Below are 24,644 nucleotides of genomic sequence, written 5' to 3' on the forward strand. Positions count from 1 at the left end.
AGCACCTTTAAAAAAAAAAAAAGATGCTGGGAAATATGGACATCTCTAAGTAGAAGACAGTGATCCCTAATTCTCACACTGTACAAAAGTCAATACTAAATGGAGAAAAGACCAAAGTATAATACCAGAAACTTTGTAACTATTAGGTGAAAAAGTAGGGGAAACACTTCAACATATTATAACAGGAAACAACTTCCTGAACAAGACTCCTATAGCTCAGGAAATAATAGCAAGAATCAAATGTGGTGGCATCAAATGAGAAAACGCTGCACAGCTAAGGAAATAATTTAACAGAGTGAAGAGACAACCTAGAGAATGGGACAAAAACTACACTGAGATTCCATCTCACTCCAGTCAGAAGAGAATACAAATAAAAATAAAATACGGCAAAGATGCGGGGCGGAAAGGAACTCTATACACTACTGGAAGAAGTGTAAATTAAAGCACTCACTATGGAAATCTGTATAGAGGTTCCTCAAAAAACTAAAAACAGAACAAACATATGATCTAGCTATACTCTTCAGTGATATTTATCCAAAAAGAAGTCAGCATATTTTAAAGATACATACATACCCATGTTTATCACTGCACAATTCATAATAGATAGATAAGAAAATTGGTCTACATGTCCACTGACACATGAATGAATAAAGAAAATGTGACCTTATACACACACACACACACACACACACACGTTTTATTCAGCCACAAAGAACAAAATCATGTCATTTGCAAGAAAATGGGTGGAATTGGAGGGCATCGTGTTACACAAAATACGCCAAACTCAGAAAGATAAGAATGTCATGAAAATAGAAGGGAGACCATTAGGATAGAGGAAGAGGATTTGTGGGAGGAAAGAGAGAAGAGTAAGGAAAGTTACTGGTCAGTGACATTGATCAAATAATTTTATATGCATGTAGAATAGATCATAATGAAACACACCATTCTGTACAATTAATATGTATAAATAAAAAATTATTATAAGGAAACTGAAGTTTTAAGAAAATACATAAAGTTGAATGAAATTAGAAAAACAGTTCATAATATAAATGAGAAATTCAGCAAAGAGGGATGTTGAAAAAGAATCAAAAGGAAATCTTGGAAATGAAGACCATAATAATATCAAATAAAAAATACTGTTGAAAGCTTGAATACCAGACAAGATCCAACAGAAGAAAGAATATCTAAACTTGAAAGACAGAAAGAAGACACCTTCAAGACTTTTGAGGCATCATTAAACGAATAAATATTTGAAATTTGATAGTACTTGAAGGAAAAATCAGATAAAACCGCTTTAATAAAATAATAGCCAAGAATTTCCTCAATGTAGATATTCAGGTACTGAAGGCCTGTAGACATAACCAGAAAAGATCATCACCATGACATATTATGTTACAGTCAAACTGTCAAAATAAGAAGACAGAGAGAATTTTAAAACTCATAAGAGAAAAGCAGCAAGTCACACTCAAGAAGGTCTCCTTAGACTAAGAAAAGATTTCTTAGAAGAAACCTTACAACCAGAATGGAGTGGAGTGACATATTCTAAGTTCTAAAAGAAAATAACAGCCAACCAAGAATACTATACACAAGAAAGTTATCCTTCAAAAACAAAAAAAAGAGATAAAGGCTTTCAAGACAAGTAAAAACTGAAGGAATTCATCAACACCAGATGACCTACAAGAAGAGTCCTACATCCAGAAGCAAAGTAAAGGTTAAATACTAGAGTAAAAATATGTGAAAGTATAAAACTTACTGGAAGAGCAGGTTCACAAAAACCACAAACGGATAAAATCTTATCAACACAAAAAACCACCACACCTCATAGATAAACCACAAGAAAGGAAGACTGACATCAAAAGATATTCAAAACAGGACTAGGGTTGTGGCTCAGTGGGTAAAGTGCTTGCCTGGCATGTGTGAGGCACTGGGTTTGATCCTCAGCACCACATGAAAAAGAAAGGTTAAAAAAAAAAAAGATATTCAAAACAAATAGAATTTTTTTTTAATGTCAGGTGTTAGTCCTGACGTATCAATAACAACTTTGAAGGAATTAAAGATACAGAATAGATAAAAATCAAAATCCAATGATAAGCTACCATAAAAACTTTACAGGTAAAGACGCATATAGACCAAAAGAAAAAAGATGGGAAAAGATATTCCATGCAAATGGAAACCAAAAACAAGCAAAACTAGCCATACTTAGACAAAATACACTTAAAGACAAAACCCATAAAAAGAAATAAGGAGGGTCACTAGAAAATGATGAAGGGCTCAAGTCAAGAAGATATAATGATTACAACTACAAATGCCCCTAATGCCAGAGCACCTAAATACACAAAATTTTATAAGATGAACATTTTTAGATCTATAGAGAGAAATAGGATCCAATAAAATAATAGTCATAATTGACAATACCCTTTCATCAATGAACAGATTATCTAGCATCACCCTCAAAAAAATCAGAATTAAACCATACTACAGACCAAATGAACCTAGCAAACATTTCACCTAGCTGCTACAAAATACACACTCTTTTGATCAGCACATTTAACATTCCATAGAGTAGATGATCTATTATTATACTACAAAACCAGACTCAACAAATTAAAAATAAAAACTCAAAAACGTGTCATATCATGTATATTTTCAGACCACAATGCAATAAAACAAGAAAGAAACAAAAACATCTTCATGGAGACTAACCAACATGCTATTAAATAATACACTGATAGTCAAAAGGGAATTTGAAAACTTTCTTGAAACAAATGAAAACAAAAACACAGCTTACTTAAACAAGGGATATAGTCAAAGCAATTCTATGAGGGATTATAGTAATAAACACCTACCCTGCAAAAATAGAAAGATATAAAATTTAAAAAACTGCCAGTGTATCTTAAAAACCTAGAAAAGCAAGAATAAGCCAAACTCAAAATTAGTATATAAAAGAAATAACAAAGACAAAAGCAGAAATGAGTGAACTAAAGACAGAAAAATAGAGCAATACTGAAAAGATCAAAGAAATTGAAAAAAAAAAAATTTAAGGCTAAACAAAATGACCAAAACTTTAACTAGACTTTTCAAGGGAAAAAAAAGACCCAATAATAAAATTAGAAATGAGAAAGGAGACATCACAACTGTTACCACAAAAATATGAAGGATCATAAGGGACTGTTGTTGTTATAAACAACTATGCACCAACAAATTGGAAAACCTACAAGAAATGGTTAAATTTCTGGACATATGTAACTTAAAAAAATAGAAACATGAAGACACAGAAACCCTAAACAGAACAATAACAAGTAATGATGATGAATAAAGCCTCCCAGAAAAGCAAAGTCCATGACCAGATGGCTTCACTGTGGAATTCTACTGAACTTTTAAGAAGAACTAATTCCAATTCTTCTCAAACTGTTCAAAACCAAAAAATAAAAGCAAGGGAATTCTAAACTCATTCTACAAAGCCAGCACTGTAGATACTGAAATTAGGACTCAACAAAAAAGAAAACTATGGACCAACATCTCCAAAGAACATAATGTAAAAATTCTCATCAACTTACTACCAAATTAAATCCAACATAACATCAAAAACATCATTCATACCCTGGTGCAGTAGTGCACACCAATAATCTCAGAGGCACAGGAGGTGGAGGCAGGAGAATGGCAACCTAGTGACGTACTCAGCAACTCAGGGAGACCCTGTCTCTAGATAAAATATTTTTATAAAGGACCGGGGAGTGGTTCTTAGTTAAGCACCCTTGGGTTCAATCCCTGGTACCCAAAACATTAACAAAAACAAAAAATATCATTCATCACAATCAAATAGGATTTATCCCAGAGAAGCAAGTATGATTCAATGATTCAAAACACATGAATCAATAAATATGATATATCAACAAAATGAAAGACAAAAATCATATGATTATATCAATATATACATAAAAATACTTAATAAAACTCAATATCCTTTCATGAACAAAAAAAAAAAAGGCTGAACATATAGGGTATACAAAGAATACAATTCAACATAATAAAGACTATTCACAAGAATCCCATGGCCAACCTTATACTGAATAAAGTCTCTGACATTGGGAAAAAGATAAAGATGTCTGCTCTCACAAGAAATCACACCTAAAGTAATGAGACAAAAGAAGGAAATAAAAGGAATACATATAGGAAGGGAGAAGTCAAATGATCCCTATTTACAGATGACATGATTCTATAGAGAGAGAAACCTCAAGTTTCTACCAAGAGAATATTAAAACTGATTTTAAAAAATCAGTTGCCAAATTAAAACAACATATAAAAATCAGTAGCATTTTATATACCAATAATATATTTCTGAAAAAGAAATCATGAAAGCAATCCCATTCACAATAGCTACAGAAAAATAAAATACCAAGCAATAAATTTAACCAAGAAAGTAAAAGACATCTACAATGAGGGAACAAAACTAATGAAAGAAATTGTGACAAAAACAAATTCTTCACACATTCATGGTATGAAAAAATTAATATTGTTACAATGTCCACACCACCCAAAGAAATTTACAGACTCAATACAATCCCTATCAAAATATCAATGACTAGAAAAAAATTCTAAAATTCGTATGGAAGCACGAAAGACCCAAAATAGTTAAAAACAAGCTTGGACAGAAAGAACAAAAGTAGTGAAATCATAAGACTTGGCTTCAAAATATACTGCAAAGCTATAGTAATCAAAACAGCATGGTACTGGCATGAAAACAGACACAAAGGCCAATGGAACAGAATAGGGTGCCCAAAAAATAACCAATGCATTTACAACCAATTTATTCTAGACAAAAGCACCAAAAACGTACACTGGAGAAAGGAAAGCATCTTAAATAAATACTAATGGGAAAAGTGGGTAATCACATGTGGAAAATTGAAAGTTGACCCCTATTTCTCATGCTCTATAAAAATCAATTCAAAATAGATCAAAGACCAAAATGTAAAAACTGAAACTAAGAAACTACTAGAAGAAATACTTCAAGATATCAGTATAGGCAATAAATTTTTGGAAAAATCACCAAAGCATAGGAAATAAAACCAAAAAATAGAGAAGTGGGACAATAACAAACTAAGAAGCAAGCTTCCACACAGCAAAGGAAACAAAGAGACACATAAACAGAAAAAAAAAAATTTGGAGCTCTGCATTTAACAAACGATTAATATCAAGAACATATAAGAAAACCAAGGGCTGGGGATGTGGCTCAAGTGGTAGCGCACTCGCCTGGCATGCGTGCGGCCCGGGTTCGATCCTCAGCACCACATACAAATAAAGATGTTGTGTTCGCGGAAAAACTGAAAAATAAATATTGGGCTGGGGATGTGGCTCACGCGGTAGGACGCTCGCCTTGCATGCGTGCAGCCCGGGTTCAATCCCCAGCACCACATACAAAGATGTTGTGTCTGCCGAAAACTAAAAAATAAATATTAAAATTCTCAAAAAAAAAAAAAAACAACCAAAAACTCAGTAACAAAAGAGCAAATAACCTACTTTAAAAATAGGCAAGTGATCCATGAATACAGTTTTCTCAAACGAAATTCATAAACATGGTATGTAACACAGTGGTGGAAAATGCACAAGGCCCTGGGTCCAATATCTAACACTAGGAGTTAAAAAGAAAAATAAAAAGAGAGAAAGAAAGAAATGATCATCATCATAATTAATACTTAGGGAAAACCAAGTCAAAACCATAAGCTATATCTCACCCCAGTTAGAATGACTATTTAGGGAAAAAAAAGTACACATACAATTACACACACACACACACACACACACACACATGCACAGACACACAATGTGCTAGCTAGAATGTGAACAACTCTCTTAAAATCCACTGGTGGAAACATAAATTAGTACCACCACTATGGAGAACACTAAAGTTTTGTCAAAAAACATGTGAGCATGTGCTTACAGTTCTAGATACTTGAAAGGTTAAAGCAGAAGGTTCTCTAGAGGCAAGGAACTCCAGGTCACCCTGGGCAACATAGCAACATACATTTTTTTAAATATTTTTTAAAATTTTAATTTGTTATATATGACAACAGAATGTCAATAGAGTACAATTTTTCATATCTCTGGTTGTACACAAAGTAGAGTCACATCCTTCGTGTCTTCATACATATACGTAGGGTAATGATGTCCATTGTATTCCATCGTCTTTCTTACCCCTATACTCCCTCTTTTCTCCTCCCTCCCCTTTTCCCCTTTGCCCTATCTAAAGTTTATTTAATCCTCCCATCCCTCCCCCTGCCCCTGCAGTATATTATGAATCAGTATCCTTAAATCAGAGAAATCATTCAGCATTTGGTTTTTGGGGATTGGCTAATTTCATTTAGCATTATATTCTCCAATTCCATCCGTTTATCTGCAAATGCCATGATTCTACTCTCTTTTAATAATGAATAATAGTCCACTGTGTATGTATACCACATTTTCTTTATCTATTCATCTACTGAAGGGCATCTAGGTTGGTTCCACAGTTTAGTTATTGTGAATTGTGCTGCTATAAACACTGATGTGGCTGTGTCCCTGTGGAATGCTGTTTTTAAGTTCAAGGAATGGGATAGCTGGGTCAAACGTTGGTTCCATTCCCAATTTTGCAAGGATTCTCCATACTGCTTTCCATATTGGCTGCACCAATTTATAGTCCCACCAGCAATGTATGAGTGTGCCTTTTTCCACACATCCTCGCCAACACTTATTGTTATTTGTATTCTTAATAGCTGCCAGTCTGACTGGAGTAAGATAAAATCTTAAAGTAGTTTTGATTTGCATTTCTCTAAATGCTACAGATGTTGAACAATTTTTCATACATTTTTTTTGATTGATTGTATATCTTCTCCTGAAAAATGCCTGTTCAGTTCCTTGGCCCATTTATTGAGTTATTTGGTTTTTTTGGTGTTAAGATTTTTAGTTCTTTATATATTCTAGAGATTAGTGCTCTATCTGACGTGCATGTGGTAAGAATTTGTTCCCAATTAGTAGGTTATCTGTTCACCTCACTGATTGTTTCTTTTGCTGAGCAGAAACTTTTTACTTTGATGCCATCCCATTTATCGATTCTTGATATTAACTCTTGTGCTATAGGAGTCATATTAAGGAAGCTGGGGCCTAATCCAACATGATGGAGATTTGGGCCTACTTTTTCTTCTAATAGACACAGTGTCTCTCGTTTAATTCCTAGGTCCTTGATCCACTTTGCGTTGAGTTTTGTGCATTGGGAAAGATAGGGGTTTAATTTCATTTTGTTGCATATGGATTTCCAGTTTTCCCAGCACCACTTGTTGAAGAGGCTGTCTTTTCTCCAATGTATGTTTCTGTCACCTTTGTTAAATATAAGATAACTATAATTATGTAGGTTAGTTTCTGTGTCCTCTATTCTGTACCACTGCTCTACAAGTCTATTTTGGTGCCAATACCATGCTGTTTTTGTTACTATTGCTCTGTAGTATAGTTTAAGGTCTGGTATAGTGATGCCACCTGCTTCACTCTTCTTGCTAAGGATTGGTTTAGATATTCTGGGTCTCTTATTTTTCCAAATGAATTACATGACTGCTTTTCCTATTTCTATGAGGAATGTCATTGGAATTTTGATTGGAATTGCATTAAATCTGTATAATGCTTTTGCTAATATCGTCATTTTGACAATATGAATTCTGCCTATCCAAGAACAAGGTAGATCTTTCCATCTTCTAAGGTCTTCTTTTAGCCTCCTGTAGTTTTTGTTGTAGAAGTCTTTCAACTATTTCGTTGATTCCCAGCAAGAAACATTTCTAAAAAACAAAATCTACTATATGATCCAGCTATCCCACTTCAGTGTATATACTCACAGGAAATGATGCCAACATATAAAAGCAATACCTTCATGCTTATGTTTATTACTGTACCATTCACAATAGCTAAGCTATGGAATCATGCAGGTCAGGAGACAAATGGATGAAGAAAATGTGATGTATATACACAATGGAATCAGTCATAAATAAGAATGAAATTCTATCAATTTCAGTCAAATGAGTGGAATTGGAGAAGATTATGGTTAGGGAAATAAGGCAGACACAGAAAGACAGAGATTCCATACTTTCCCTCATATGTTGATAGCCACAAGTTGATCTGGATATAAAACAGTGGTTACTAGAGGATGGAAAATGGGGAGGCAGAGAGAGGTTGGACAATAGTACCCAAATACCATCATATTGATAAATAAGACCTAGTGGTTCTGTAGCACTGTGGAATGACTAGAGCGCATGATAACCTATTATATATTTTACAAATAGCTAAAAGACAAGGGCTCAATGGCTCCAAAAGCAAAGTAATGAAAAGGTGATAGAAATGCTACTTACCATGATTTAATCATTACATATTGTATATAACATGTATTGAGTATCACACAGTAGCCCATAAATATGTACAAATTAAATTATAATAAAGAGTTAGACTGGTCTTTACTGCATTCAAGTAATGTGCATGTTGAGCCAAAAAGAAAAAAATCAAGAATGCTTAACTAGCCCTAAAATATTTCACCTAGCCCTACTTTAACCATTTTACTAGCTCTATGTAAGTCCACCTCCAGATCAGTTTTTGAGAATATAACATGGAAGCAATCACCATATTCTTTCCTACCAATAAAAAACAAAAAATTATAAATAACATTTGGAGAATTTACTATATATAATATGAATACTTTATGTATAAGGTTTAATATCTCATTTAATCCTTCAACAACCTTTAGTGGTATATATATTATTCTTAACTTCAACTTTCAGCAAAGATAAATGGCCACAAGGGCCACAAGTCCACTAATCTGCAGAGTCAAAGTGGGGATTCAAGCAAAGGTCCACCTAACCCAAACTAAGACCCATGATGATAATCCACATTACCCAACAACCGCCAAGGATCTTATAAACTGAAAATACTACAAATACTCTTAATTTTATTATGGGGTTCTAGAAAATGATTTAATTCATTATCCCAGACACAATCATCTTTTCAGTATGAGTGAAAGAAATCATTCCACCACACCATTCTTTCAGGAAAGTATTCTGGGATCCTCTGGGAAGAAGGCAGCTACATAAATATGCTATTACTATAATTATCATAATAATCCTTATCTGACTGTATAGCTATGGATTCCTATTTTAAAGACATATAAATAAAGAAAAATGATTATAAGACATTCAAAATCTCTATAATCTTAGGAAGGCTTAGAAATGAAAAATTTATTTTAGTCACAAGTCTTGTTACTGTCAGCTAAAGTGCTTCAAAACTACTCACACTGGCTTGGTTTCCACTGATTGAATGCAATTATGAATTGACTTCTATGGGCTGATAAATCAGAACTTGTGTAAGTGGTTTTCAAAGCTCTCTGCAATCTTGGTATGATACAGATTTCTACACGCAAATTTTCTTTGAGAAAAAAAGTTTATAAAAATATTAACTATCACAAAATACCTTCCTGGCTAGCTTATACCACTGGGAAGAAGCCACTATTCTTATATTAATAATTCTTCCAGAATTAATCAGTCATTGTACATTAGAACCAGCAGCTGGAGTGTTTTGAGTGATAATGAAACCTGTAACAAGGCATCTTCAGCCGTCTTTTCAAGACAATAAGGGAATTAAAATTTCAATTTAAATGCAGAGGTTTGAAACACGCTTCACTGGCAAAATTACTTCAATTAATGTGAGTGGAATACAAAGGATAGACTGCAGAAATGTGATGCAGCAACCAGAAATTATGTCATTAATGTGCTTGCATCAACCCAGTACAATGACTGCAAAGGTCTAATTTAAACCGTACATATCACAAAGCTACAGGCTACAATATTAATCAAGTCTCTGATTTCAATGTGACGGATACAGGCTTCTTGTTGGATCACTTCTAGCTTTTCATAAGCCAACAGCAGCTGTTTACCTTGAAGAAGGAAACAAAAGGCCAGACCTATTTGCAGACATTCCCTGTCATGACAATTTAATTATTTTATGCAATACTTGGGTTATCATATCAAAAGAAGAAATAAATATCCACCTAGAAGCCAAGCCTATAGCTACTAGGCCAGTCTGACGGTGAAACGAGAACAACAGGAGCTGGCAAGAGCCAGGGGTCACCACTGATTTATTTACTCTAGAATATTAACCCATATGAGTAGGGATCAAATTACTACATATCTGTATCTGCACCTGCCTAAAATGAAAATGCAAAATCTCAGACAAACAAATCCAAGGAAATTAGGGGGTTTTAAAAGACTAGGTTGTTTTGACATTACTTTCCACCAAGGTCTTTTAGCAAAGATTTCCATTTGGACCCTTGAGATTCTTTAAATAGATTTTACTTTGAATGGCACATAACCATGGGCAAAGAAAATGTGATCTTTTTTTATATGAAGTCCAGTGAAAGAGCATTATTAACCTTATTCTTCACTCTTATATATAAAAGACTACGTTGAAGAATACTTCCAACCTTTTGGGCACACTTTAAATCCTATCTCCATGAAATCTTTGTGATTGGGATATTCAAACAATTGCTTATTTGGAACATGCCAACCCCTCAGATCATGCAAACAAATACCACATCTGAAAAATGGCAATAATATTAAAGCTTTATTTCTTATAAGGTTATGGAGAGCATTAAATGAATTAACAAATTATAACATACATATTAGCTAAATATATATTAGATGTTATAATTGTTGTTATTCATTTAAATATTACTAAGAAGAATGGTCAGAAACAAGATGTTTATTTTTAAAAAAGAAAGAAAAAACCCACTAACCAGAGAAGGAAAAGCATACCAGAGCTCCTAGAAAAGAAACACCTTTCACTCCACTAGTATTAAAGATTTTCACATAGTTACTCATTTGGGCTAACAATTTGTGAACTCTGACCACATGGACTGCACTATGCTAGGCACAGGGCAGACAAAAATAGATAAGAACCAGCCCTACCTTCAATGACCTACCACACAAACAAAATCAATTATATTATATTGAATAACACAATGGTTAAGGAAACATAAAAAAAAAAAAAAGCATCTAAGTGTTTGAGGCTTTCAGAGAGTCGATAAAATCTTAGAGAATATGTCACCATTTTCCAGGGACACAGAATTGTGAATCATGTCAGGAAAAAACATGGTCAATTAAAAAAGAAACATCTATTCTATCCTTATATACCAGCAATGAATAACTAGAAACTATTATTAATAAAGAACTATTGTTTTTTAAAAGCCTCAAAAAATATGATACCCAGATTAAATCCATCAAAATACACAAAATATTTCTAAAGACATAACTAAGCACTAGTAAAGGATATTAAACAAAGTCTTTAATAAATGAGGCACATCCAATTAACGGACAAGAAACCTCAATATTGCTAACATAGAGATTCTCTTAATTTTAATGAAAATCCTATCACACTTTTTGTGGAATTCAACAAGTTGGCACTGAAATTGCTATGGAAGAGTAAAAGGTAAAGAACAGCACATACAGAAAGTGAATGTCTTCACTTCCTGTCAGGATGTATTATAAAGTTACAATAATTAAATCAGCGTGGTTTGGTGGAGGTATGAGACCAAATTGAATAAAATAAAGAACCTGGAATCACATCTAAGCATATGTGAAAATTTGGCGTGTGACAAAGAGCATTATAAATCAGTACAAACATGATTCAATAAAGAGTCTGAGCCTATTGGCTATCCAGAAGAAAAATAAAATTAGATCCATAGATCATACCATATAGAAAATGGTCTTTGGAAAGATTAAAGAAGAGAACACAGGAACTAAAAAGAATACATTTTTAAAAGATTTTTAAAAAAGAGAACATAAGAGTTTATCTTTGAGACATTGAAATGAAAAACATTCTTAAAACAAAAGCACCTAATATAAATGAACAAGATTCAGAAACTTCATGGCATTAAAATTTGTTTAATTTTCTAACAAAAGACACCACAAACAAAGTAAAAAGATGAATCACCAACTGGAAGAAGATATTTATAATCCACCTGCTGACAAAGGATTAGTATCCAGAATATATAAACAACTATAAATAGGAAGAAAAAGGAACAAAAACTTCTGGGAAACATACCATATGCACTCACCCTGTTGTGGAGGCAACTATGGTTCCTTCCCACCCCAATTCCCACCACCCTAACCACATGATTTTGGTTAAACCCGATGACCATGGTACCCAAACTGGCTCAACCTAAGTCTCAATTATTTAACTATGAAAAGATATTATTTTCTTCTGCAAAGCAATCTTTGCAATTTGATCCCATGTTTTTCAATTAGGAACAAAAGGTTATTTTCTTATGAAAAGCTGAAAAGATGTGGACTACAGCCTATATTACTTCTCCCCGCACACCCACACCCTTTCATACATGTGGAAGAGATCAGCCTACAGTAGAACAAGAAAACATGCAGAGAGAACATACAGTGACATTTCATGTATATATTTTTAGCAGATTGGTTACATAAGCCAAGCAGTTCTTTGTACTTATGTTAGTGCCAGTTTGGATCTTCATGTTCTCCAAAGGCCATGTGTTGAAGGGTTGGTCCCCAGTCTATAACCCTATAGGGAGATGGTGGAACCTTTAGGAGATGGGATCTAGTAGAAAGAAGTTAGGGCATCAGGGGTATGACCCTGTAGGGGATACTGGGAACCCAACCCCTTCCTCTTTCTTTGCTTCCCAGGTGCCATGAGGCGACAGCTTCCTCTGTCACCTATTCCTGCAATTATATACTGCCTCTCCACAGGCAAAGGCAATGGGACCAAATCACCAAGGACTGAACCTTCACAAACTGTGAGACAAAATGAGCCTTTATATTCTTATGAGCTAATTTACCTCAGCTATTTTAAACAATAATTGGAAAGCTAACTAACACAGCTAGCTGGCATTGAATTTCTACAACTTATGACCAATCATTTAATGAAGTTATATAATGAAGTCCTGAAGAAAAATATGTCAAAAAGGGAGGAGGGGGGTATATCCATAATTCATTAGCCTTTAAGTAAATAAAATTAGCCCTTGAGTAATAAGACCAAAAAACAAAAATTTGAAATCCTAAAATGAACATAACCCAGAAATATAGTCGAACAACTATTTCAATACATGGCACTTACATAAATGCAGGCCTACTCCCAAATAATCATGATGCAAATGGATGTATTATGCTTCGCAAATATGTATGAATTTATCTGTTGCAATTGCTGTTTCTTAATAATTTAGCACAACTATGCATTAACCAACACTAAAGCTGAAAAGTAATTTTTTTCTGTCAGACAATCTAGAGTCATTATTAAGATGTCACTTTAAATAAGATGCTGGAAACAACCAATTCTCTTGCCACTCCCCAGAGCAAACCACTATTAACCTTCTTCCCCCGTGGAAATTGACCAGGCAGTCCATTCAGAACCAGGTTTTAATATATGATAGCACTTCTCAAACTTTGGTTATGACATTACCTTAAAAACTTATGAAACACTTTTAGCAAAACCCTTCTCGGAAGTCTAAATTAGTTGGAACCACTTAGAACATTGCCTTCAAATTCCCACCAATTTCCCTTAAGGATTTTTTTTTTTTCCAGTATAACAGTGAAAGTAATCTGATAAAACAAAGAAAAAGGGTTTCACTTCTTGAGGGAAAAAAAAAAGTAAATGCAGTCAATCTGCTGCTGAGAACTTCTGTAGTACTCAGCCAACTTTGAGCAGTAAAAGTGGGTGTTTACACATGTAGAATGGGCAGAAGATAGAGCAGCCCTCTGTAAGAGCCACAAGCCCTGGAAAAGTTAGATTACTTGGGAGCAAAATCTGCATTTTTATTTTTTATTCATCTGCTTGACACTCACCAACAACCACAATCTCCTCAGAACTTTCATACAGTCAAAAAACAGCAAAACTTAGCCGGGTGCAGTGGTGCACGCCTATAATCCCAGAGGCTCCAGAGCCTGAAGCAGGAGGATCTCGAGTTCAAAGCCAGCCTCAGCAAAAGCAAGGCACTAAGTAACTCAGTGAGACCCTGTCCATTAAAAAAAAAATGCAAAATAGGGCTGGGGATATGGCTCAGTAGTCGAGTGCTCCTGAGTTCAATCCCTAGTACCCCCCACCAAAAAAAAAATAGCAGAATTTAATGGACTATAATAGAGGCTATAAGTTGTAAAGGGCTTCTGTTTAACAAGGTAACTTCTAGGAATCATCTCAAAAAAATTATTTTCTTTCTTATCAATTGAAAATTGCAATCTGTGTATGGGGTGAAGGTGGGAGTTCATAACCCACTTGAATCAAAGTGTGGAATATGATATATCAAGAAATTTGTAATGTTTTGAACAACCCACAATAAAAAATAAAAAAATTAAAAAATTAAAAAAAAGAAAATTAAAAAAAAAAAAGCCCTAATGTAAAAATTCCTTAAAGACTTTGTAGAGAACCAGGTTTATAAATCTTTGTAAGTTCTATGTCATACAGATTTTATTCCTTAAAATGAGATTCATTATCTTCCTCTAAAGCTAACAAGAACACCTCTCATTACCATTCCAACATGATTTAAATACTGGTTTCTTTTCATTATATTTCTGGCTATTGTTCCAAAGGTAGAAAATACATAAATAACAATCATCTACCATTTCAAACACTGAAATTAGGAAGAGAACCAGCCAGGCTTCACATGTGAGGGCTACTGAATTCTAAGAAGGCATTTTGTAATGTACTGCATGCATTACAGGATTCACAGGAAACAAAAAAGAGTACTTTTAAGATAATTTATCTTAGCAGAAATGACCCTTAGAACAGGCTGTTCTCTTACCAGCATGTCAGTGGCACTGAGATAGTGCTTGCTGGCCATGCACTGTTCCAGCTTTTGAGGTACTTGCTTGATGTTCTCAATTTCATCTAGCAGGTTCAGGACATGCTTATGTTCAATTCCTTCAATCCACAGTTTCCGAAGTTCATCTCGTTTGCAGTGCAGTAACATCTTGCACGAAAGAAGATTCTCTTTTACCTACAATAAAACAGATTCAGTCTTGAACCAGTCTAAACCCATAATCTAGTTAGCATTCCTCAGTGGTTCCACTATGCAAAACAGTTTCTAATTCCCACTCCCACTTATTTCCCTTGGTTGGTCTGCTTACAAAATTCCAATCCTGGTTTTGACACTGACTCACTTGGGTACATCTCTACCTCTTTGTGCCTGTATTTTCTCTACCATGAAATGAGAAAACTACTCCTAAATACCTTTGAATGAATCTAGAAATAATTACTACAAATATAAAGCACTCTGAAAATATAAAGCACCACATAAATGTTAATATATATAAAAAGGGAATAGTTAATGTAAGTCCAAAGCCATTATTACTTCTCCAATCCTCCTTGTAGACATCTGATTCAGCTGATAGACTTGGTCCATGCTTCTAACTCTACAACTTTGGGCAAATTTACAAGTAAGGAGCTGAGTGCTCTTCTCAATTGCCTACAATAAAAATAACCCACTTCTAAAAAAGAGTAGGTACATCCAGAGATAATCTTTAAATTAAAGAACATACCAAGGATTTTTTGCCTTTATATTCTGAAAATCAGATATTAAATAAGATAGTCTCCAGCATTCTGTAGTTCTGTCCAGTGTCCTGACTAGCATAGGCACAACACGACAAAATTAAAGGACAAGGACTGGAAAGAGGGGGGGAATCACAATACACATGGTAAGAGTAAGGGTTTTTTAATTGATTTATTTATTTCAATTAGGTACATATGACAGCTGAATGCATTTTGATTCACTGTGCACAATTGCAGCACAACTTTATATTTCTCTGGTTGTACACAAAGTAATGTCACACCATATGTGCAGTCATACATGTACCTAGGGTAATGATGAAGAGTAAGTCTTTATTTTGTGCCCTGATTTCTTACAACATGGAAAATTTTTTTTTTAAATCGTGACCTTTGACCATTCATAAAACTGCTTTCATATACTTTTAACAATCCTCATATATTTTATTTAAATTAAAATTCAGTATGGGGGCTGGGGATGTGGCTCAAGCGGTAACGCACTCGCCTGGCATGCGTGCGGCCCGGGTTCGATCCTCAGCACCACATACAAACAAAAGATGTTGTGTCTGCCAATAACTAAAAAATAAATATTAAAATTCTCTCTCTCTCTCTCTCTCTCTCTCTCTCTCTCTCTCTCTCTCTCTCTTTCTTTCTTAAAAAAAAATTNCAGACCCCTTGAAAAATCTTATAGAAATGGCTCCCATTTTCTTTACTCCTTCCTGCAATCTCACCAAAGTAAAGGCAAAGAAATTCTTTCTTAAGCAAAGAACATCAAGAAAAGAGAAGAGAGGAAGTAACCGCAAATAAGAGATAGCAACAGAATTGTAGAAGATGGATGGTGTGGGCAACTGAATTATCAAACCAGAGAAATCTGAACACCTCAGCCTGGACTGAGAGTTTGTACCAATGAAAAAAGGCACCAGGTATTCAGAAGGCAGAAGTTCAGAGTTACAACTTTCTATAGGAGTACTTGGAGGGCCAAACTCCCATCAAGCTACCCAGACAGGTAATTCCTTTCCCTCACACTGGCCATTCTGGAGAGACTGAATTAGAAAGGATTTGAACCAGGCTGAGGGGAAGGCATGAGATGCTGGACAGAGAGCCAATTGGACAGCATGCTCCTCAGCACCTCTGGACCCTCTGCCTTCTTCAGGGATCTGGCTCTAATTAACAGAAGCAGCTCAACTATCAACCCCAACACAGGAAATTTATGATTTTCCAAGGAAAGTGTCCCAGTCCAAGTAAAAAGACCTGTATAATAGTGACAACTAAGGTTTCACTGAAGAAACCACCAAGTACCTGCCCAATCATCAAGCACAAACCCCAGAATATGCTCTGTGCTTCTAACCAGCTCCCTCCCTCTTGCAGACAAATGGTTAGTTTAAGGTCACCATTCAAGGAAAGCATGCAGAATGGACAGACAAGAATCTAAACAAACAAAAAGAAAGAAGTACTGGAAGGAGTGGGGGAACAGAAACTATGCAGGAAACAGAATTAAAAAAAAAAAAACTATAATTAACAGCCTGAGGAAAAACAAGAGACATTATTACATAAAACAGCAAAACAAGACAGGTGCTACAAAAGTTTTCAGAAAATTAAAAACAACTCTTAGAAATTTAATTACAGAAATTTTTAAATTTAATAGAAAGGATGGAAGACATCCTTGAAGAACTCTCCAAACAGAAACATATATAAATATACATCAAACAACAGGTAAGAGATAAAATAAAATGAGGAGATTGTCCTAAAAGTCCAATATTTGCCAAACAGGAGTTCCAGGAAGAGGAAAATGAGAATAGTGGAGAAAAGGCTAATAAAATTTTACTAAAAATTTTCCCAGAACAAAAAATATGAGTTCTCAAACTGAAAACGCACATCAAGTGCTCAGGGGAATGGAATGAGAAAAGACCCCACCCAGGACACATCATCCTAAAGTCTAAGAACACCAGGGATAAAGAAACAATCTAAAAGCTTTCAAAAGGAAAAAGGGAAAGCAGGACCTATACAAAGGTGTGAAAATCAGAATGACATCAGACTGTTCTCAACTGCAAGACTAAAAGCTATAATACAAAGAAACATTATACCTTCAAAATTCTGAGAGAGGATTCTTTCCCAGAAAAACAATCTATCCAACATGAGGAAAGAATAAAGACATTTTCAGACATGCAAGCTCTCAAAAAGTGAATATTACATGTACCAGGCCCCAGCACATTTCTAAACAATATGCTCTCCCAACACACAAGACTAACAGAAGAAACATGGGATCCGGGAAAGGGTACAACTATTGTAGAACTCAGGCAACAGGAGTATCCATTCGCTAATTCCAGAGAAAACAAAAACAGCAACAAAACTGCACAAGAGAAAATGTAATTATCGTGTGCAACTTGAAAGTAAATATTTATGTAGTTCTAACAAGGTAAGCACTGATAATTTAACCAAAACCAGGATACAATTTCTATATTTAGAGAGAATGAAGGAGGAAGATATAATAGGCTGGGGAAAGGAGAAAGGACTAAGTCCTCATCCTCCATAGCTAAAAGTCAACATACAAGATCCCAAAGAGAAAACGCAAGAAGAAATAATGTGAGCAAACTAATAAAAACAGAAAGACCTGTGGGGCCTGTGGATTAGAAGAGTAGTCAGTGCCTCTGAAGCACTGGAACTGGGAATGTGGTAGGATAAAGTAGGGGAATCTTGGCATCTATCACCATTTCTGATTTTGACTTTTAAACATCTATCTCAAGGCCATTTCTGACTCTTCTTGAAGTTATTGGTCGCTGGATTAAGAACTTCAGCTATTAAACTCATTTTAACTTAGTTAAAATCTTTTAGAAATGAACTTCTGATATTCTACTCATATCCTTGGTTCTCTTAGTCTCAGCTTTTTCTTCTATGTAATGGTCACCATGGAAGTAGTAAAAAATAAATTTTATGTCATACAACACTCAACTAGGCTCCTGATATATTTTGTCATACAACACTCAAATAGGCTCCTGATAAATTAACAAACTATCAGTAAAGCTTGGCAAACTCCTGTATGATTGGGAAAAGACCATTATGGCATTTCACACTAGCATATATACAATGTTATTCACTCACTTTTTACTTCTTCACACTACCTGGAAGGAAAAGTGAAAGGCAGAACTTTTCAGGACAGGTGGGCAGAAGGCAACATAGGCATCAGACTGCGCAGAAAATGAACATCACCAAAATTATTCCCTAAACTGAGGTAACACGGGTGCAAACATAAGCCACAAGAACTTTTATTACAAATTATCCAGAGTCTTCAGCTTTTATATTTGTACATCACAGTTAAAAAGAACTATTATTTTAAAACTGGGGGCTAGTCAGCAACAAAAAAAGAAGAATCAAAATAATCTCAAAACTACATGATAAGCAAGGCAAGGGGGTGTATGTTTATAAACCCAGCAACTCAGAAAGCCAAGGCAGGAGGATCACAAGTTCAAGGTCAGCCTCAGCAATTGGAGAGCTCAAAGTCAAAGGACAGCATGCTCCTCAGCACCTCTGGACCTTCTACCTTCTTCTATCTATCTTAAAATAAAAAAACAAAAAGGGCTGGGGATGTAGCTCAGTGGTAGAATGCCCTGGGTTTAATTCACAGTAGCAAAATAATAATAATAATAATAATAATAATAATAATAATAAGGAGGAGGAGGAGGAGAAGGAAGAGGAGGAGAAGGAGGAAGAGGAAGAGGAGGAGGAGGAGGAGGAGGAAGGANGTAGGGGATAGGAAAGGTAGCAGAACACAACAGTCACTAATACGGCATTATGTAAAAACATGGATGTGTGACCGATGTGATTCTGCAATCTGTATTTGGGGTAAAAATGGGAGTTCATAACCCACTTGAATCAAATGTATGAAAGATGATATGTCAAGAGCTTTGTAATGTTTTGAACAACCAATTAAAAAAAAATAATGAGTTTTCTGGTCACCAGTCTCATTCCCACTATACATCCTCCAATCATCTTTCCTTTCATTGTGGCTTTCCATCCTATAATTGTTAATTCTTAAGAATATTTAGAGTGTAGAAATATCCCATTATTAACTCAAGAGAAACGTAAATTTTCAGGACCAGGCTCACAGTGGCTAACTTACAGTTCTACATTTTTTTTTTTTGGTGTATGTCTTAGTGTAAAATTTTATTAAAAACAATTTTACTACCAAAAAACAAAAAAAAGAAACTCAGCAACTTAGCAAGACCCAGTCTCAAATAAATAATAATAATTTTTTTAAAGAGTTGGGGTAGTTCAGTGGTAAAACAATGTAAGCATAAGAATCCAGATGCAAAAGAAGGTATAAAGTATAAAGTTCTAGAACAGGCAAAACCGAATCCAATTTCAAATTCATAGTAGCTTGTAACAAGATATGGGAAAGAAGCGACTGCATAGAGGCAGTAGAGAACACTCTAGGGCAATGGTAACACGTTCAAGGATATACACACTTGCCAAATTCACTGAACTACACTCTCAAAATACATGCTTTTAGTCTATGTAAATTAGATATAGACAAAGATGGGGCTATAGCCATTATAAAAAAAAATAGTATGGCAGTTTCTCCAAAAAATAAAATAGAACTAACTACCAGATGATACAGCAATCCCCCTAGCGTGTATACAGTCCCCAACTTATCATGCTTCAAATTCACAATAGTGTAAAAGTGACACACTCTCAGGAGAAGCTATACTTTGATTTTGATCATTTACCAGACTAGCCGTATGCTATATGATCCTCTGGTGATTCCAGGAAGCAGCAGCAAGATGCAAGCCATGTGATCGCAAGGATAAACAGCCAATGCTCCACACTGCACTATACCAAGCTAGAATGTTCAGTAGAAGGCATGTACTAAATGCATTTTTTATTTATGGTATTTTCAATTTACAATAGGTTTATCCAGATATAATCCCATAAGCCAAGGAATATGTGTATATCCAAAGTAAATTAAATCAGTATGTCAAAGAGATACCTGCACTTCCATGTTCATTGCAGCACTACTCACAAAGGCCAAGATATGGAATCAACCCAAGTGTTCATCGAAGGATGACTGGATCAAGAAAATGTGGTATAAATATATAATGAAATATTATTCAGCCTTAACAATGGAGGGATCGTATCGTTTGTGACAACATGAATGAACTTGGAGGACATCATGCTTAGTGAAATAAGTCAGGCATATAAAGATAAATACCCTTTGACATCACTTACATGTAAAATCTTAAGCCAAAGTCACAGAAGAGAATGAATGTGATGGATACCAGAGAATAGGACTGAGAGATGTTATCAAAAGAATTTCAATTTATCTAAATTCAAAAGATGCATTGTACAACATGTTGACTATAGTTAATATATTAAAAATACTTGAAAATTGTTAGGCCTAGTGGTAGAGCTCAGTAGGAGAGCCCACTTGCCTAGCATGTGCAAGGCCCTGGCTTCAATTCCCAGCACCACAATAAATACATTAATTAAATAATTTTTAAAAAGAAAATTGCTGAGATATTTTAAGTGTTCTCATTGCAAAGAACTAAATATATGAAGTAAGGCATATAATAATTAATTTAATTTAGCCATTCCACAATGTATACATACTTCAAAATATCCATCTAAACACAGTAAATCTACACAATTTTTATTTGTCAATTTAAAACATTAAAAAGTAGTTTTATTTTTAAATGAGGAAAAGGAAACAGGGATATGCCTATCCATAAATAAAAACAATCAAATATGAGAAATGTACCCAACTACACATAAAAATTTATTTCTCAAATCCCTGTTCTACTTTAATAAATGTGATGATGGTATTTTCATTCCATTCTTTTCTTTTTAATTTAAGAGAATAATTAAGATTGAAAAATTATGTTACTGTTTTTTCCTTAAAAATCCACAAAAAGTCGAGGTGTTCAAATCATGACATCACATATGGAGACAAGTTTCCTTGGAGTCCTTGGAATTTTAGCAACTTCACATTTGCCCCTCATCACCTGTCCATCGATACCAAGAATTTCAGGTTCAATACACAAGACCTGCAAGTCACTCTAATTAAAGACCACAAGAAAAAAAGAAAAACAGAGTCTAAGAGGTTATTGAAAACAGAAATGAGAGATGATACAGAAGGCAGAGAAGCAGAGATTTTGCAACCTATCCTTGGGAAAGATGAAAAGATGAGGAAAACAGGGGGTTTTTTGCTGTTTTTTTTTTTTTAATCATAATGTCTTAGCTTTGGGGAAAGGAGGAGAAGAGATATACTCAAGAGGGGCTGATGGATACAGGCACAGGGAAAATGCTGGAAGATTATAACATTTAAATTATGTAATTAGAAAAGTACTGAATTAGGATTAAAGGGAGGGTGCACCTCTAAGTGTGCATATTATCTGCAATAAGGTGCACCAAATGAGCAAGGAACTCATCAAACCTGTAGACCACAAAGATCCTGAAAGTGCCCTATGAACAAGAGATGGTCATTGAAGATTAATATAAATCAACATTATTCTTAATTCTAAAAGTACAAAATACTGTTTTACCACTTCCGCCCCGCTTTGGCAGTGAAAGTAATTCTACATATAAGCACTTTTCTATGGGTATTCACCTGTTGCAAGTATCCAGCCCAACTTTTTCCATGAAATTTAATAGAAAGTGCCTAGAAAGACAAACTTCAGAAACACCACTCACTGTTCTGTTTAAAAGCCCTTTGAAAATATAGGTCATTTCAAAATTACACTTAGTTTTTTTCAGCTGACATTCTAATATCTTAAATTCTCTGAGAGGCTCACCACAACCCTATCCCAGGGCAATATCTCCTTTTGAGCGGCTGAGTTTGGGTACAGTTGAACTACATGCAAGGATTACCTCATGGTTCTTATTACTACACTAATGTACTGCGGACTACTGGTCTGTTTTTAAATTATAATATCTCATTACCGCCTACTATTTACCATCACCATTTCTAGAAAGCTGAAGGCTTTTTTCCTTTTTTTATACAATCAGGTAGGAATTTCCATCTTATATTTGGGCTACAAAAACCATGTTGTTGCACTATGATACTCCTAATTTTAATTAAGGCAATTCTTCATTCTAATTCCACCTCTCAAAGTATACTTTCATATAAAAGCCAAAGTTATTTTCTGTACATGTTAAGTAATGAGCATTGTATTACCGAATAATTAGGCCCTAATGACTTTACTTGATTATCACATATAGCTATTTTTCTAGTTACAGGCAGCAAAAACAGATTTTACATCTTGATCTAGTACTAAGAGGGCAGTCAAAAATGGGGTTAAAGCCAGGTGCAGTGGCGTATACCTGTAATCCCAGTGGCTCGGGAGGCCGAGACAGAAGGACTTCAAGTTCAAAGACAGCCTCAGCAATGGTGAGGCACTAAGCAACTCAATGAGACCCTGTCTCTAAATAAAATACAAAATAGGGCTGGGGATGTGGCTCAGTGGTCAAGAGCCCCATTCAATCCCCAGTACCAAAAAAAAAAAAACAAAGGTGGGGGCAGTGGTGAAATGTTAAGTGTACATCACAACAGAACTGGATCTCTGTGTCCTCCTTTCAGCCTACATTGCTCCTGTGATAAGCAACAGACTAACTCATCCTAAAGAAATCTGAGTTAGGTGTTGGAGTTGTGGCTCAGTGGTAGAGCACTCAACTAGCACGGGTGAGGAACTGGGCTCGACTCTTAACACCACATAAAGATAAATAATTAAAAATATTGTGTCCATCTATAACTAAAATATATTTTTTAAAAATTAAAAAAAAAAGAAATCTGAGTTATCTTACCACCTAGTACACCACAAAGAAACTCTCAGATTCAAATACCTACAAGTCTCCAAGTTGTATCAACTCATATTCATCTACTTTGGTATTGCTGCTGCTATATTAGACAGTCTTAATGAGAGACACTGGCAGAATTTCTGGATTCTGAAATTACCTAATGTAATAATATCTCATTTTGACCAATTTTACAATGTATTCAAAGTAATAGAACTTCCCAAGTATTCTGCTTATTACTCGAATTATTTGACCTTGTCAATCATACAGGGTATTTTATTTGTACAAGTTTTTAAATCTAGAAAACATTTCTATAGAAATATTGAAAAATAAAAAATAAAAAAATAAAAGGGCTGGGAATGTGGCTCAGTGGTAAAAGCACCCCTGGATTCAATTCCCAGTACAGAAAGAAAGAAAGAAAGAAAGAAAACTGTAAACAGTTGCATGGTCTCAAGTTTTAGAAGGTAGCAATGCATGAGTATGAACATCTGCATCTGTCTTAGTCCCCACTAAAACCTAGTAGTCCTAGACCAATAGCAGTTCTAAGAAAAATGCGAGTCACATTATGTCATTCTTATGCTCAAAGCTTTACAATCCTTTCCCATCCTATTGAAAGTTAAAAATCAGAATTCTTTTAACGACCTACAAGGTCCTGTAGGCCTTGGTCCTCTGTGCCACACCTCACCCATCCACTCTCTCATCTCTCTCCTGCTGCTCCCTGGACTCCTCCATTTGCTCCAGCCTCACTGGCCTCTTTGCTACTCCTCCAAACTTCTAACCATGACTCTGCTGCAGTTCCTACCCTCTCTCTCACCCCTTTAGATGTTGGCTCAACTGTAACCTCAGTGAAGCTTTCCTGACTTATGAATTAAAAGAGCAGTTTCCTACTTTCCTTTTCTTTTTTTTTTTTCCTTTTTTTGCACAGCATTTGTTACCATCTATTATTCCATCTGTTTACTTATTTATTAGTTTTCAGTCTCTCTCTCTTGATTACAATGTGGACTATTATGTAAACTCCATAAGGACAAGAATTTGTGTCTGTTTTCATCACTTTAATACCCCAGAGCCTAGAACAATGCTCTCAGTCCAAGACAGACACTCAAGATACAGAGATTAAATAAGTGTTGATAAACATTATCTATTTGCTTATTTCTTGCCTCCTCCCATTCACATGGAAGCTCCATGACACGGTCAGGGACAAGTGTTTTCCACTTGTATAGCCCCAGAACCTAGAACAGACCTAGAACAGAACCAGCACTCAACACATATGCTGAATGAATCCTCATTATATTTTGGTACAGAAC

The 24,644-nt window shown here is 35.0% G+C and overlaps 1 protein-coding gene across 1 annotated transcript in view; it reads right to left on the reverse strand.

The window, feature by feature from the left end:
- Exoc4 (exocyst complex component 4) overlaps positions 1 to 24,644 on the reverse strand; it is a 771,143-nt gene that overhangs the window by 722,881 nt on the left and 23,618 nt on the right. The window contains exon 3 of the mRNA XM_015493819.2: positions 14,816 to 15,010. Within this exon, the coding sequence (XP_015349305.2) occupies positions 14,816 to 15,010 (195 nt within the window). The remainder of the gene's footprint in view (positions 1 to 14,815; positions 15,011 to 24,644) is intronic.

This window comes from Marmota marmota, unplaced genomic scaffold (assembly GCF_001458135.2).
Source record: "Marmota marmota marmota unplaced genomic scaffold, marMar, whole genome shotgun sequence".
NCBI lineage: Eukaryota > Metazoa > Chordata > Mammalia > Rodentia > Sciuridae > Marmota > Marmota marmota.